At 40.0% G+C, this 17977-nt stretch overlaps 1 protein-coding gene across 1 annotated transcript; it reads left to right on the top strand.

Moving 5' to 3' along the window:
- The first annotated feature begins 3548 nt into the window (after positions 1 to 3548).
- On the top strand, positions 3549 to 10030 carry sfrp1b (secreted frizzled-related protein 1b). The gene is made up of 3 exons (XM_076284594.1): positions 3549 to 4777; positions 6167 to 6247; positions 9036 to 10030. Exons 1-3 carry the CDS (start codon positions 4258 to 4260, stop codon positions 9353 to 9355), a joined length of 921 nt encoding a protein of 306 aa, XP_076140709.1. The 5' UTR covers positions 3549 to 4257; the 3' UTR covers positions 9356 to 10030.
- The last annotated feature ends 7947 nt before the right edge of the window (positions 10031 to 17977 follow it).

The raw sequence follows: 17977 nt of genomic DNA, 5'->3' as shown, positions 1-17977 counted from the left end.
TAGGCCTATGTCTAATTCTTTTATTATTGGCTACTTAGACCTTTGACATTATTTGATTAGTTGGTCTATCTACATTTTCATCATACAAACCTTTCATTTTCTGAAAATATTTTGTAGCCTAACTCAGCGGTATTCACTTAGGCAAGTCAGTGATGCAGGCTATGGGTGTTCACATTATTGAGCCAAGGCCTGAAAAGCTGAAGATACCTTTTGATGTCTTTGTGAAATACTACATTTGCACAACAAATTAAAATGGCCTGTCCTCTTGAGGAATGAGTCTGACCATTCTTATGATAAATACATATAGTTTTCAGAATAACAATTAGACTACAATGGTTGCTCTCAGATAGCCAACTGCACACAACCATAACCACCATAAACCATAACCATTTCCCATTACAATCAGCATATCAGCAGACGTGATTTATGACAATGTACAGTGAACCATATGAGATTCAGAATCCAAGTGGTTGAAATTAATGGCGCTGTATGGGCTATGGGCAAATCCATCAGTTCAGTTAGGTTAAAGTGCTGTTGTAATGGTGCACTGCCTCCCTGCTCTCACATGTGTTCCTAATGAGAAAACCAAATGGTGCTCATTAGCAGTCCCCAAGGTTTCAGTTCATCCCAACTGATGGAGCTCCAAATGTGGGCCGCGGACCTCCACTAGGAATAAAAGAGGAATTTATCCCACTGCACGAATCCTTTCTAATTAGGTCCAAAGTCAACAGCCAAGTTAAAGCCTGTGTACTGTTCACACAAGTGTGTTCAACAGACATCCATTCCCTTTTTTAAAAAGATGTTGAATTTTGTTGGTGTCCCATATTGTTGAGTTACTGTGCCCATGTCTTGTACTGTTTTATCACATTTTCAGTGGCACTTGGGATTCATTCATGACTTAACCCATATTTCAGGTAAGATGTTTGGTTTGACTGTGTGTCATATAGGGCGGTACAGACATATGTCTAATGACTACATTGACTATCGCCACATAATTATTGAGGTTAGCAGTGTCATATACACTGGAATATTCAGTCAGACACTCTCCGTATATAGCTAACTATTTTCAGGGATCATACAAAAGGGAAGAACAAAAAATAATTGGATGCACGCCATAAAACAATCTGTAAGCATATGGCACCTAAATACAACCTTTGTTCCTTGTGATTTTGTTTGCAATTTCCTTTCAAATCTATGATTTACCGCTGAGTTACCCATCTAAAACAAACAGTTTATATTTTTCATATTTGGCTTGAAAAATTAACCACACATATTGAGCTGTAGTTTCACATCTTCATGGTCTGTTTGAATCGCAATGGTGCATGACGAAAATTAATGGTTAGTGTTTGTTCCCTTGAACATCTTCAAGCAATTTTCTAAATATAAAACATCTTTATGGCTTAGTGCATTTCATGGAACTCAGGGATGTATTAACTGTTGCTTTTGCTGTGGTTGAATTGATATTGTTTTGCAGTCTCTGATATGCAACTTCATGCATACCATGGATCCAAATTCCACCAGCACAAAAATTCTTATAATTGCCCACACCCCTCTTTCTTTCCCTGTTGAAATGTGTTTGTAAGAATGTTTAGAATTGACCAGATCTAAGCAAGTTTCATTTTTTTTTTTAAAGAAAGCTCTAATAATCAATATTAAATTTAATGTAATTTTTATTACCGGCATATCCTGTGCAATTTTTACAGACATGAGCCGTTGATAGTAAACTGCCACTGGGTGCTGTTGTTGCAGACGGTTATGTTCCTATATTTTCATCTATTTTTCATATTTTATAGTAGGCCTATACACCATCTGGGTATAGTTTCAAGAAAAATATAATCTTTTCATGAAATTAAATACAGTATATGGGCAAAGAATGGGAGATTCTTAGAGTTGGAGCAAAAAGCTCTTTAATCTGAATAAAGTAACCAGTGAGAGTAACGAGAAAATAACGAGAAATAGAGCTTTCACTTACCCTTTCTTGTACATTAAGACCACATATATCTGCATGGCTGTCATCATCACAGCCTTTTGTTAATCCTGTATTATACGTATGTGTAATTAAATGTATCAGATATGAGATTTTGCAATGTTCATAATGCCCATAAGGTTCAGAGCAATAGAGCAGTGACCCTTAGTGCACACAGCAGGTGAATTCTTTCCATAAGCACTGTCATGCGACATACACATTTCTCTGAAATGGAAATAGGATGAGTGTTTCTTTTGACCTATTCTGGTGGGAGAGAGAAGGAGAGAGAGAGTGAGTTAGTGAGTGAGTGAGTGAATGAATGAGTGAGTGAGTGAGTGAGTGAGTGAGAGAGAGAGCGAGAGAGAAAGAGAGAGAGAGAGAGAGAGAGAGAGAGAGAGAGAGAGAGAGAGTGAGTGTGTGTGTGTGTGTGTGTGTGTAACTGTGAGAATATGAGCTCTCAACTGCACTGTTGTGGGTCAATCTACCATCTGCATCAAACTCATGGTTGCCAAGCCACAGGAACCCAGATGTTTCACAGCAAGCACAGTGTCAGTGCTACATTAGATTGAGATACTCCTATCAAAGTGACACACAATACAATGAAATACATTTAAGAGTGTGAAGAAATATAGTTATATATAGGATGACTATACAGAAGATTAGTTCCTCCTGGAATGTTTGATGTTGATTTATTGAAGGCATATTAATGTCCTTGTTATATTTGTTAAATGACAGCAGATAGATGTAATCCAAAATACAAAAGTTGTCTCACATATTCACCAGTTCCTGCAGTCATAGCACGGTTCTGGTACAGATTCACAGAAATGATGGGTCACAAATATACTAAACAAGCTTTTGTGTGATCACTGGTTGGAGGAAAGAAGACATTCAGAGCATATACAAGATGCAACATGTGTTCTTTACATTCATGCTTTCAGTTGTGGTTATTACCACCATGGGATTAGAGAAACAGCTCGAAGTGGAGGTCCTCAATCCTGTTGCTTATTTCCTATTTTAAAAGGACAGTTTTATTGGAGATCAGACACAACATTGGACACAGGGCCTGCAGCAGTGCAGATGACTGTTGGCAGGGAAGTTTCAGCTCTCCCACTGCGTAGTTTCTTGGAGACTAACTCTCAAAAGCATCATATTATATAACTAACATTGAAATATAGCATTTAATTTGAAATATTTTTCTATATGATTTACAGCTTCATATAAATATTTATTGTGTTTCGTGGTCTATATCCAATGTAACATTTAGTGTAACTTCACATACATTACAGTCTGACTGCTCAGACTGAGTGATTCTAATTATAGAAACACGAAAATATCTTACATCATAATAACAGTCACACAAATACTGAATTCAACTGTCTTCTCACTTTGAGGGTAAAATATAATCTCATTTCATTCATCAAAGTTATTCTGCAATAGCTGGGATATGCTAACATAGACCTACTTCTGCGGCAAAATGCAGAATGTGCGACTCTATGGTCCTTCCAGGACATTGCACTGTAGGCCTATGATCATTATAATAAATGAATGCATGTTGCTGCACAGAATGTAATCCACGAATAGGAGTCTGTTACACCGGTCCCAGTAGGTTATGCGTTGTGAATTTCGTGCCACAAAAGCATAAATTGGCCTTTTGTCTACAAAATTAGTTTATTTAAGTGAGTGATGCATTCAGCCTTTTGCCCACAAAATTAAGAGCATAACAGTCGTTCAAGCGTACAACACAAATGATCGGTTTTGTTTAGCCTATACGAAAGTATATGTTCTCATCAATAAGCCACAATGCTGATGTATTTTTCATGGACAAAACGCATGGGCTTGTGGCACAAGTTGCACTGTGTAGGCTAGAAAAAAAAGTTAATTACTTGGTGCCCGAAATCTAAATAGTTCCTCTTGGTCGGTGCCTCCACTTTTCTTTTCTCCAACCTGTTTACATGAGTAAATCATTCCCAGTTAATTATTCCGGACAATTGTCATTATCCCTTTTTTGGTGTAGGCTAATTGTAATGCAGGATCCACATGGAGTTGACCTGCTATTGAGCAATTTGAGCGCAGGGAGATATCCATGCTCTTCCATTGGCCAGGATCAGTTAAGTGCACTGGGCAGGCAGTGTCACCACTCAGTTCAGCGCTGAAGTTCTGGCTAGGAGGAGGAAGTCTGCTTATCTTGTCCGAGCCTTAGCAGCGCGTCAGGGAAGTTCGAGTCGTCTCTTATCGAGCACGAACGGATTTGTTGTATCGTCGTAGTATAGATCCTGTTGTTTTACGAAACAATGGAAAACTTTTCCCGGACTACCTCCTGGAGAATTTCCTCACCGATTTGGACTCTTAGTTTGTTCTTAGTCGCTGCTGTATGTAAGGCATCCGAGTACGAGTACCTGAGCTGGAACGGGGGACACAGCTACGGTAAAACCCAGCAGTGTATTGACATTCCTGAGGATCTTAGATTATGCCACAATGTAGGCTACCAACAGATGCTACTGCCCAATTTATTGGAGCATGAGAGCATGGCCGAGGTCAAGCAACAAGCAGGCAGCTGGGTGCCTCTGGTTCACAAGGCTTGCCATCCGGGTACCCAGGTGTTTCTTTGCTCTCTCTTTGCCCCAGTGTGCATGGACCGACCCGTGTACCCGTGCCGCGGGTTTTGCGAGGCGGTCCGTGACAGCTGCACTCCCATCATGGAGGCATTTGGCTTCCCCTGGCCCGAGATGCTTACCTGCAGCAAATTTCCTGTGGGTGATGTGTGCATTGCACAAGTGAATGAAACCAGTGCCTCACAGTCACCGATGTCTGGTAAGTTTGTTTATAGGACAGTTTGTTTAACGCGGAATATGTGAAAGATCCTCTTTAGTCCGGAGTTCAGTTTCACATGGAATTTGTTCAGTGACATCATCAGCTCGTTAAAAGAAAAGAGAAACAGTCAATAACTATTGGAATGAGACATAACATACATTTGTTCCAACAAGGTATAACCATTAAAGGCAGTTACAAAGCATGGTATTGTGCCTGGCTTAATAACCTATAAATAAGAACATCACAAATATGTTAGGGTAATATAGGCTACTGTGCATATTTTTAAAGATAACAGATAGACGTATGGTCCAAATAAAGTGGACCAGTGCAACACACCAGTGTTGTGCAGTTTGTGCTTTGAAGAGGTCTCATCCTATAAATGGGATATCTGTACAGGAATATTTCAGGTGTAATTAACCTTGTGTGTTGGATCTGTTCCAAAAGTAACGGGTTGACCATGTCCACTCTCAAAATGTTACTGTTCAGGCCTTCAGCAGTAGTTACCAAGCTATATTTCATGACAGGAAATCCTCATTTAAAGATGAAAACATATACTGTACCGCCACCAAAGCCAAAGAAGACAAACATATAATTGAGACTGAATCTCTGACTTCTAAAGACTGCACAGGTGATAGAGGGCATGTTGGTTTAGGCAGTTTAAAATGCACCCTGAGAAGCCATAGATGCTGAAGAGATGTGAATGTAGCGTGAATGTAACAGAAAGAATATAACGTCTAAAGTAAAGTATTCTGAAATCTGTGAAGTGTGATATTTTATTATATATATACATGCATTTGGTACTTTTGCTTGCCTTTTTTGCATGTCTTTCAAATTAACAGTGCTTCACTGTAAAACATAATATGAGAATAATGTTGGAAACCAAGTCACTTGATTTCCCCAAACACTTTTTTTTTAAAGTCTACATTTTGAACTGATAGTAGTTTTGATAAATGTATCATTGTTGACTTGTGCAAAACTGATTGTGTGCAAAATGATGTTTTTGAAATAAGTTTTTGGAATAGTCAGTTGTGTGCATGACTTGTTCCTAAGATCGGTTCACCCCACCCCCACCCTGGTGTAGACTTCCTGCCAGGATTTTGCAATTTCCACAACACAACATTGACAGTGATTAATGAATTCTTTTGAGGCTGTCACAGTTAACTGCTGCAATTATGTTTTATGTGTATATGACTATGTGGTGGGGTGTTTTGATAGTATAAGCTATAAATCTTGATCATGTTTATTTTACATTTCTTGAAAAACTATTTACACGGATGCACTACAATACTCAGTTCTGTCCGAGTATATGTAAACTTTGGGTTGAAAGAAATGGTAAACATTCTATTTGCAAATAGTGTGTGTTAATTGTTGTTTATGTTTGTTTTGTAGGGCCCTCTCCTGTGTGCCCTCCATGTGATAATGAACAGAGCATAGATGCTATCCTGGAGCACATGTGTGCGAGTGAATTTGGTGAGGACACTTGTGATATGTGTAATAATCTGTTGTCAGAAGACCTTCGCACCAGTTTACTGAAACCTTACTGTCACATTCCGCGAGCAGAGCTTGTGCTGCTGACATCAAAATTATTTGACAAATATTTGGACTCAGCAGTAGTACTGTAATTACACAATAATTGATCAGCAATAAATAGTGTTCCTACATTAGCAAAACAGCTCTGGGAAATCTCCCGATCTAAGGCGGAGAGAGTATATTATTACTGCTGAATAAGACATCACTGTAAACAGTCTACCCACTGGGGTTTGGCCTACAGTTTCTCAAACAAATTACTACCAAAAGAAAAAAAGCAATATTCTAAGAGTTGTGAAAAGTAGAATGTCCTTATGAGAGACAACATAAAGAATGTGTTTTATACAAACAGACCAAACAAACACTCCACTACACAAATCTGGAAGGTCTTACTGTTGAGCACATGAATTGTTTTGGAGATGTTGTGTGTTGTGGGTTTTTAATTGAGTTTCAACACAAAGACAAGCATTAGCAGTGTGGGGGCTGTGATGCAAGTCACCAGGCACTGTATAGACTGCACATCATAAATCAGGTAAACACAGATTTGAAAAAGATGTGCACTGACAGGAGAACTCTCCCTGATTGTGTGCACAAGTGACATATTTGGCACAGTAGTTAAAAAAAACAGCTGGCTTGAAAGAAGATACCAGAAACTCGAGATGAGATGGGAGGATTGTCTCATAACATCAGCAACAATAATCAAATGTAAACGGTTACAGTCATTCACAAAATTAGCTGGGGAAGTTGCAGCCATTACAGAGATATGAGTTTCAGCAGATTTGGCATTGACCACAATGAAAGAATTTGGTCATATTCACGCAATGGACTGAAACGCATTTACTTATCAAAATCCCGTCAAGAGCATCCCATCATCATGATGACTTGCAGAGTTTGCCAAGTTTATGGCTTTTAAACATTTGCTTTCAATAATAATCTTGTTGTGTTGTCTTCATAATTCTAGCACACGTTATAAATACACATCCCCACAGACAATGTGAATACAGCTGACATGTGTGGCTGAAGTCTAACAATGTGTGAGCTGGGAGAGCATGGGAGTAAACACGGGGCAGAGTGCGGCTAGCTCTGTTTATTTTTGAGGACCGTCTTTTTGTCATCTTGCTGCTGGTGTTTTTTTCAAATGCATGGCAATCGGGCCAAACCACCAAGAGCCACTTCTCGTTGCATTCTTTTTTTCCTTCACAGTGAATAGATTACTTCTTGTTCTGCCATAAGTATGGAATGGCCTCAGCGAATCTTTTTGCCCGTTGTCGTCAATGGGAAATTTCGACATTTTTGAGTCACCCCAAAGCCAGAACTACTCTCTTCTTGCACTGTCTGTAATCAAGACATTGATGTTGTTGATACTTCATCATAATCAGGCCCTTCTTTTAAATCTCTGGAGCTTGTCAAATTCAGGATGTTTAGCTATGGTTGCTGATGGCAACAGTTTCATGGGACCTTTTATTGTTCACCATTAAATACAAATACATCTTGGACCTATTGCCAACCACCAGAGAGTGCCTTAAACCATTCAGCATGCTACTAGGATACTTCCGCCTGTGTTCCCTCAACAATCAATAGGAAATGTTGTTGTCCTATTGATTTAACTGTTGGTTGAGATGATTTCAGATGGCAGAGACTAATACATGTTATTCCACCAGACAGATTGATATTAGTTGGTTTTCTCATGAAACATGGAAGCTTGTCAAAATGATGTTGACAGCACTAAAAATGTATGCCAAGGCTATTTCAACAGCATGCCTGCTAGCCAGTGCAAAGTGGAATGGAACAACTATTAGCATTTAAACCAATATCCAAGTCCAAAGCCGAGTCTCAAATGATTTAACTGGTCTTTCTGAACATGCTTCAGTCTTAGCTTTTTAGGGCTTAATTTTGTCATTTACTGACGAGGATTCCTTGAATGGTCTATAATAAGCAAATTACATTTTTAACCTTTTAAACAGACTGTTTGGACCCAGTACATCACATACCGTTGTTTGCATACTGGTCTGCGTGTTTAGTTTTAGATGGGTATATTAAGGCATTGGATGAGCTCCCTCTGCCCAGTCAGGCCTTTGGAACACGAGTCGGTGTGTGGGCCCCTGTAGTTTCTCTTCAGAGTGTCAAAACACGCAGCCTAATTGTTTGCAAACCCATATGCAGGGCGTGCGTATATATGGTGAAATATCGAGAGTGACTGCACGGGCCGTTCACCCGAGCATCGCTCCGGAGCAGCATTCAGACATTTTTGAAACACATCCAAGAATCTTATCCTCACAAACCCCAGTGGACAGTCGTGGAGCGCATCACATGTCTCCACTTGACACAATTAACAGAGAAAAGCATCTGAAAAACATAAACGACGGGGAAACTGCAGAGGAACATAAAATGCCCTCATCAAAAGCAGCTGAGCCGTGCCGTTTCATGGCATACATTAAGGAATTACAGATTGAAAAGAAAACACACCTTGTGTTGTGTCAAGCCATGGGACCATAAATGAGGCATTTATTGTTTCCAAAACTTCAGCCACAAACTACCATCCAGTGTTTCAGGGCTTCTTAGATACTGCCTAGTTCCTAATATTTATAGATTTAGCGTTACACAAACCTCAAAGGCATTTTCATTACACCCTGGTCTTTTTTTCTCTATGGCCTTTCAAGTTTCCAAGTTCCAAAATGTTCAAGATTAAACATATGTATTTGTATTTAAGTTTTGTTTTGTTTTGTTTTAGCCATTAAGACCAAGATTAAGGAGGTGAAAAAGGAGAATGCAGACCGAAAAGTAATTCTACAGAAGAGAAAGAAGGCTGTGAAGCTTGGCAATTTGAACAAGAATGACCTGAAAAAGCTTGTGCTTATCCTGAAGAATGGGGCGGACTGTCCTTGTCAGCAGCTGGACAATCTGGGGACCAACTACTTGATTATGGGTCGCAAAGTGGGCAAACAGTACCTTCTGACCGGCATCCACAAATGGGACAAATCTGGCAAGTTCAGGAAGGCCTTGAAGAAACTGAAAACCCACAAGTGCCCTGCTTTTGAAGCCGTCTTCTAATGGAGTAGTGCCACATCTTGCACCATTACTTTGAGAACCGGAGCAAAATAGTTTCCTTTTTATAATAGTTTGTTTTGTTATACACACAAAGCTGTATGGTCGAATTATTCACATTAATATGCAGTGTATTGCTTTCATCAGGATTTTACTTAACTCGTTTGCCTAAGTGGATTGTGTTGTATCTTTAGTATGAATATTTTCCTATTTTAATTGTTCCATGTTAACACTGGTAATGGATAACTTACAGTATATAGTGATATATATATAGTGATAAATTATGTTGGAAGTGTGAATATTCATATATTATAGAAATGTTTTCTTCATTTACCAAGGCAATTTCATTTTACACTCAGTTTAATCTATAATGGTCTGATATGGCTCATTTAAATGTATAAACCATATGATATCAAATTACCACAGTATTTACATACTTCTATACAGTTTACATATTTTTTGTACAAAATGCTTTTAATCTCCTGGGTATATTCGCCATCTGGTGCATGTATTTGTTTGAACAGCTGTTTTTAACCAGTGCCTCACTGACTGGAGCTTTGTGTGTCAATTTACACTCGCTCTTGTGGCAATGCAGTGTATGACGGCGATTCCTCATTTGTTTCAGATGCCCATTCAGTTTCATTAAAAAAAAAATGGGGTTGAGTTACCACACAAACGGCAGTAACCAACCAATGTGTTGTTATTTCAAACCACACCCAGCTCTCCTCACATTTGTTATGTTTCCAGTGGATGTGGATGCGTTCTTTATTGTCTTTTTGCAGATGATCATTGAACAAGTTTTGTCATTTTTGAAAAAGAAGTTTTGCTAGTGAGTCACTACTTTAAGCCAGCCGAAAGTCTTTAACGAGGTGTGTGGTATGATCTGGAGCATCAGATAAGTATATGGAAGATTTCAAGGAATGGCTTAGATCCCTAAGGAGTCTGTGTAGGTGTGTTAGCACGACACTCAGACAGTTATCTGGCACGGCAAGGGATGGAAACGCAAGTTAACTCGGTTCACACAAGGATGAGCCTGTCCTCACTGTGTTGAGGCATGACCTCAAGATGTAATTTGAAAATTGTCTCCAAACGAGGCCATGCTGGAATTATTTACCCAATCACTGAGGCTCTGGGAGTGACACACACACTGGGAGTGACACACACACACACACACACAATTCTCAATCATTTAATGACAAACATTTTGTTTCCACCCAGTCTGAAGTGAGCCGCTGAGCAACACCAAAATTGAGCTGTTGCTCCTTTCAGTTCCCTGGCAGATCGATGGCCTCACGAGCCTTTGCGGTGCTTTTGTCTTGTCAACAGTGATGTGAAATGCCCCCAGATTGAGCTGTGAGCAAGAGCTGCCTGGAGTGAAGTCAAGACTGTGAGCCTGGCGTTTTCGACGGTGTGTGTGCGTGCTGTTTGCGACCAAAGCTCTCAGAGTGCTGGCATCTTGTGTACGTAGACTGCAGATCTCATTATTTGTTTTGGATGAGGCGAGAGGATGGAATTTTCCCTCGCACCCCAGTCTGCTTAAGACCTGCCATTTTGGTCATGACTAACTTCACCTTGCACAATGCTGTTATATTTTATGTGGGCAGTTCCAGTGGGCTTAAGTGTCAGTGCATGTTTTTGGAGAATTAACGATAGGGCATAAGTGTATGGCTCTTGTAGTGCAGCAATACTGTAGGTTACATTTAAGTTTAAACAAAACTACATTGTGATTAAACAGAAAAAGAGTTCGTAGAAAATATTGAGGGGGAAAAAAGTCTTTAATTGAACTCATGTTGCAGAGAAACTTCTCTAAAAAGCACATGGCTTGTTTGGCCTTGTAGGATTACAAGCAGATGTACTGTAATTCTGCATCATGTGCAGTGCAGCTAAGCCTATTGTTCAATCGTCTCTCAATGTTCAGAACCTGTCAGGGCTCTGTAATAAGAAAGTACAATTGACTAAGTATGGTGAGGCAAGACTGCTATGATGTCAGAACATTGATGGTGTCAAACAAGTTTGGGAGTGCTACACCCATTAATTAGAATTTGAATACGTATAAGTGGTTACTGCTCAGGGCAGTGCAAATAAACATCTACAAACATGTTATTCAAACACTAGAAGAGGAATAATGAAAGACAGGGCGAATGTGTCAAGACATTCAATTCTACTATAGTGATGATGAGTACATGGAACAAGTCAAATATTTGTTAATTCCTCTATCTAGATGAGGTTTGTAAAGTTCTGTTGTTGTCATCACACCCCATTACACAACACTGGGATGTCCCAATACTTTTTTATCTATATTACAAGGGCCGGGGCAACTCGGGGTTAAGCGCCTTGCTCAAGGGCACAATGAAGCCAGGTATTGAACCCACAACTTTTCTGGATACTTGCATGGTAGCTTCTTAACCACTACGCTACCACTGTTACTTAATGTTGCACAATACATGCTTTATTCATTATAGAATGGAATAACAAGGTAGTCCAACTTTCTGCTGTAGACTACTGCTCAGCAGTGGATGTGCGTGGTCTGAACTAGTTTGGGCTTTTAAGAGGGAAATCAATATTGCTCTGGCTGTCACCATTTTCATTATTTCATAACAACCAAATGTGGTTGTGGTGTGATGGTCTGTCAGTGAAAATGTGGACTATGCATGGCTGACTGTTGCGGCTGACTGGAACCCATCAGTGTAGCTAAGAAAACAGCCATTGACAGGCCTGTCAGAATCATGAACTCTGGCCCAATCTTGGACACGGGTGCTTAGCTTTTGGACGGCAGCCATGACAATGACCTGTGAATACCTGTGTGTACCTGTCAGAGCTGACACTAAATTGGAGACAATTACCTTCAAAGACAGTCGATACCTTGACCTGCGCAGATTTTCATCATGTTTAGTATTCCCAGTCTGAAACATTGTTTACAAAGATAGGAATGTGCTCTGTCATTAAATGAGGATAGGAGGATTACATGCTACTGTAAGCAGGGCAGCAGTCTCAGAGACTGATTAGAATTGGGGCGCTGCTATCGCTTTTATCATCGACGTGGCATTTTTTTTGGCTCTGGTCCTGTTTACATGCTTACTTCCAGAGATATCATCGAAATTACAGTGGGGGTGTTGACATAAGAAGTGAGATTATTTTCACGGAATGGTTTGGGAGGTGGAATGAGACAGCCTGTGTGCTTGTAGGCGCTTGCTTTGCGAGTCTGGGTTCTGTGAGTAGGCTCCTTACCAACCACCATCATTAAAAGAGAAATGAGTAACATTAGAAATCCTCTTGTGAGGCTGACTGGGGGGATATGGTCATTCTGTTAACGATGAAATTCTACACTTATAACTTTGAATAGTTCTCGTAATGAAAACAACAATTTCAACACTGTCGTCGCTTTATGAATTGAACTTATGAATTTGAGTAACAGACAGCAAGATGGGTGAATTGCATTACCAATCATCAAGCACCAATTAACATGGTGGTTAACAGTCTTCTCTGTTAATGGAGCTTTGCATAAATGTGAGTGGCAGTTTATTCCAGGTTAAGTCAATAGTTCAGCTGTGTTAATATGGGGGCTGTCACTGATTGCCAGACAGCAAAGGCTGATTATGAAACCCAGCTGTTGGCGTTGCCGCTGCATACTTTCTGTCGGTGATGAGTGAGAGAGCCTCACTTCTCAGCCTCCAGCTCTCCTTAAGCGTCCATAAATAATTTGATGGTCTCACAGGATGTGTGTTCAGCCAGCGGAGTTATAAGTGTTCCTCCAAAAAAGTGGGGACTGCAGATCTGACATGGCAAGTTTTTGTGGCCCCTCGACATTGCTTCGGCGCTGTGTGCCAATGATCTTGATCACTGGGAGAAACAAGAGACATAGAGCAGATATGTGTGCAGCACACAAGTCGTGTGAGGAAGAGAGCGAACAGACCAACTCGAGGCCTTCTGCTGACTGTGTTTGCATGTAGGCCTACACGTATCAACCGACGACAATGCAAAAGGGGGAGATGAGAAAAACAGTTGTCTTCGCCAGGACCGGCTTATCTCAGCTGGCGTCGATCGCTTGCCGTCTGTTGTGCCCTGAGGATGACTCAGGTCCCTATCTGCTCTTTGTCACACCCTCCTCCGCATGCTTCTCTGGTGGTCAGACAAGGACTTTATGAGGGTGCACATCTGAGCGTTACATGAACGCATGGAACCAATGCAATGATGGGTGTTGAGCTGACAACAGGTCCACATGTTGTCTTACTGAGCAACTCATTTCAGTACCCAATAAAAAGTCACTTTTATTAAACCCATCATGGTATGAATGTGGTGTGGCATGCGGTCGCAGAAGAACATTAAAAATGGTCGACCCTAACAGCTGGAGTGCTCTCAAACATTTTCATATAACTCCACTTTATTTATTTTTTCTGCCTCCACATGACAGCCAACTCTCTCGTCACTCCATCACCTCCTGCAGAGAAACCCGCAAGTGGGGACGAATGAAATTAAGTGCACATAGCAGGCAACTTCCTCAATTTATATTGTATCAGAAGAAACTTTGGGCTGGCGAAGAAGGAGAGGAGAAGCTTAGATCATGTTTTTGGCAGGGACCAGCATCAGCAGACACCCACTGATCTGGCTGTGGTTTTGCCATAACCAAGAGATGTCAGTGAACCCTGTTGCTAGGTTGGAGAGCACTGGAGAGCACTTGGCACGGCCAGGCTGGGCTGTAAATCAGAGTGCTGGATCCTCTGACCCTGTGGACGACATGCCATGAAAGCGGGGCCACATTAAAGGCTGGGGTGCAATAGAGGTTGGCAGTCCTTCGCTTAGTGATGCCTGAACACTTTAAAAGCTATTCTGACTTTTGGTTTTCATCTGCTGTTATAGTACAGCTTTTGTTGTAACAGTAAGTCACAATCTTAAGAATGTTGGGGTTTAATGTGAGCTTGCTAAACAACGCAAATGCTTCGTGGAAGCCATACAAATTCTAAGAGCATTCTGGGTTTTACATTGTCTATTTTAGTCTCCACGATTTGTTGATTGTACCAAGGGACTGATCCTGGTTTCCATGATGACAGATTTTCCAAGAATTTATGTCTTTTCTCCTTAGTCCCGTTACTCTGCTTCAATTTTTGGCTCTGCTTGGTCCCCGATGATAAAATCTGGTTTTAACTGAATTTTGGTTTGGAATGCAGTTTGTTTCATTCACTACCAGGAGGGAAGATTCTGCTCCGCCAAAAAGAAAGGAAAAGCATAACACAGAAAGCCATCTCAGACATCCGAAAGCCAGGTTAAGCTCGTAAAGAATAACTTAAAGTGCTCAGTTATGTCCTGAAAAAAAGTTTCATGTTCATGTTCAGTTTCATGTTCACCAAATCCATTTATTTGAAGAAAAAAAAAAGAATGTACTAGTGTTTGCTCCAAGCCCTCCCATAATCATACTGAAGACACCAATGGGTATCAATCCCCCTCTACTGGTATTTTCTGGAACAACACTTTTCAAGTCTTCCCTGAGTTTCTCTAAACAGTCCACTTCCTTCACCACATTAAAAATGAGTTTGGGCAAAATGTACATTTTGGGTAAATTAAGCTCCTGATCTAGATGGAACTGTTGTTCATTTCAGAAAACAGATGGAACCCTGCACAACACATAGTTTGTACCCTATGACTCACAACTAGCCTATTACTCACAACTAATACTCTTGCAAACAATTGAATTCCATTTTTGGACATCTGGTTCCATTTCTCAAACAAACTAGTAAACATACAGACAGATAGGCAGACATACATTGGCAGACATCACTGCTAGCTGTTGTAGTGGGACTAATATCAGTAATATTTCTTTCACAATGTTAATTCCTTCCAACATTGGCTGCCCCTGTTCCAACTATGATCTGGAGCTAAGGCACAAGAATAGATAGGACCTATAGATATCCAACAGGCCAATGGATTGTGCTTTGGTGTGGCCCAGGGGAGCTGCCTTGGTCCCCTGCTATTTTCCCTATATATGCTTCCATTGGGAAACGTCATAAGTCAGCATAATGTAAACTTCCATAGCTACGCAGATGATACCCAATTGTATATTTCTGTGGAGCCAACTAACCCAGATGGCCTTTGCTCCCTCACTGCATGCCTAACCTCCATTAATCAGTGGATGAGCAAAAATTTTCTGAAACTAAATGATGACAAAACAGAGGTACTTTTGGTGGGACCAAAACTAAAGCGAGATATTGTTCTTAGTAATCTGGGGAACTTGGCACACCAGTTCAAACCAAAAGTAACAAGCCTCGGTGTCATCTTAGATTTAGAGTTAAGTTTTAAGCCCCATATCAGTAAAGTTACTCAAACAGCCTATTTCCACTTGAGAAACATTGCCAAAGTGCGGCCCTTTTTAACTCAACAAGATGCAGAAAAACGAATTCACGCCTTTATCACTAGCAGGTTAGACTACTGCAATGCACTTTTCACTGGTCTTCCCAAAAAACATCTAAAGAAATTGGCACTCATACAGAACTCTGCGGCTAGACTTTTAACTAAGACTAAGAAGAGAGAACACATCACCCCTGTGTTGGCTGAACTGCACTGGCTCCCTATTTCCTATAGAATTGATTTTAAGGTTATGTTAATTACTTACAAAGCTCTGAATGGCATAGCACCTTCATATATCTCTGAGCTTTTAATATCTTATCAACCACAAAGGAAACTTAGATCATCCAATTCTAATCTTTTAATCGTACCCAAAGTGCTCCACAAACAAAGTGGAGAAGCTGCTTTTATCCATTATGCCCCAAAACTATGGAACACCCTGCCTCTGTACATCAAGCAGGCGAGTTCAGTAAATATTTTTTAAAAAGATCTGAAAACATACCTGTACAGGAAAGCTTTTAGTTAACTCATCTTATCCTGTAGACTACTTTTTCAGATTATTCTACATCTGTTGCTATTGGAGGGCGCAGCCAGCCAGAAGCAGATGGGCTCCCCCTATTAAGTCAGGTTCTGCTCAAGGTTTCTTCCTGAAATATGGGAGTTTTTCCTTGCCACAGTTGCCATATGGCGTGCTTGTGGGGGGTAAGAGGGTTAAGGCTGCCAGTCTTATGACATGTCATTTTCTATATTTTTGATATGTTGCTGAGTGGATCATAAACAGCCCAGCAATGAAGAAATGTGATTGATAATGACTGACTGACTATTATTTTGTTACATGCTTCAAATGTAAAGCACTTTGAGCTGCATTCTGTGTATGAAAGGTGCTATACAAATAAAGCTTATTATTATTATTATTATTATTATTAAAAAGCAGTGACCATTACACCAAGAACAGTTTTAGCCAGCAGAAATACAAACACATGCAACTAATCTACTTAATTATATTAAAAATCAGACATAATATTTTAATTCCATGCTGACGCCCTGAATTAATTTCAAAATGTGCAGTATGCATTAGGCCAGGGGTGTCAAACTCATATTAGGTAGTGGGCCGGATTTGTTGGAATGAGACCTCGTGGTGGGCCGTCATTGTCATGGTTATTATCATTTTCTGCATGGGTATCAGAGTGTTGTTTGATTTATTCAAATAACTGTTATTTGATATCACTTATGAGCAAACAAGTATAAATAATGTACTACTGTCATATACTGCTCTTTCTCTCTTGAAATGCCCTATTTACATGTTAGTTTTTCGGCTTCTTCCATCCTGAGGATGGTTTGTAGTGCTAGGTTATAAATGTATCATATCATAGAGATATTGCTTATTACACATTGTTGAAGACAACTGGATGTGATCTTTTTTTCTAATTTTCCCTTCCAACCTAAAACATCTGGGGGGCCGTATGAAACCTGCTGGCAGGCCTGATCCGGCCCCCGAGCCTTATGTTTGACACCCCTGCATTAGGCTGTGATTAGGCTCTGCTGGACCAAATCGTGCAGTTAGACAGATTCATCAGTAGATGGGACTATTTTCAAGACAATGCCCTCTGCTGTCAATATTGCACTACATTAAAAATTCCTAATTAATCAGTGAATATTATGCATAGTATATTCAGCATATTACAAAACAGCTGTAATAGTGCTGCAATAGCAGCTTTAGGTTACAAATGTATTTTTAATGACATAAATGTGATTGGATTCCAGGCCTACTGTACATTTGATAAGTCATTAACAGTTAATTTAATTGGTTTAGCACCATCTGAATTGTCTTACATTATCAATGTACTACCTCTGTATATTTCCTTGAGATGTAGCTTTCCTGGGACTAATACATATTTAGAGAAATCCATGAATTATTCTACTCATGGACACCACTGTAGCCAACTGAAACATGCAAATGAGCTTTGAGAGAAGAGGAGCTGGTTGAAACTGCAGTTCTTTTGGCCATATTGAAAGCCACTCAGATACAGTACTGACCAGACCAATGCAGTTATATTTGTCTTAAAAGAAATGGCTAGGCAGCAAATCTCTAAAGCCCCATTTCACAACTGATACTCTATTAAGATAATTAAACTCATTTTTCTATTCACCTAACTCATTGGTTATCAGGGAAAATAATTATTTATTTATTTAGTAACATTCTGGTTAAGGTATAATGTCATAAAGACGAATATTTATTTACCTTTGAGGTCTGAAGTCTGTGTGAGCACCTCAGCCATTAGTAGGCTATAT

This window comes from Alosa pseudoharengus, unplaced genomic scaffold (genome assembly GCF_046254945.1).
Source record: "Alosa pseudoharengus isolate Yale_2024_CS ecotype anadromous, Long Island Sound unplaced genomic scaffold, YU_APseudo_1.1 YU_APseudo_1.1_scf_14, whole genome shotgun sequence".
Classification (NCBI taxonomy): Eukaryota; Metazoa; Chordata; class Actinopteri; order Clupeiformes; family Clupeidae; genus Alosa; species Alosa pseudoharengus.
Note: the sequence above shows the minus strand (reverse complement) of the source record. Positions and strands in the feature narration are given on the sequence as shown.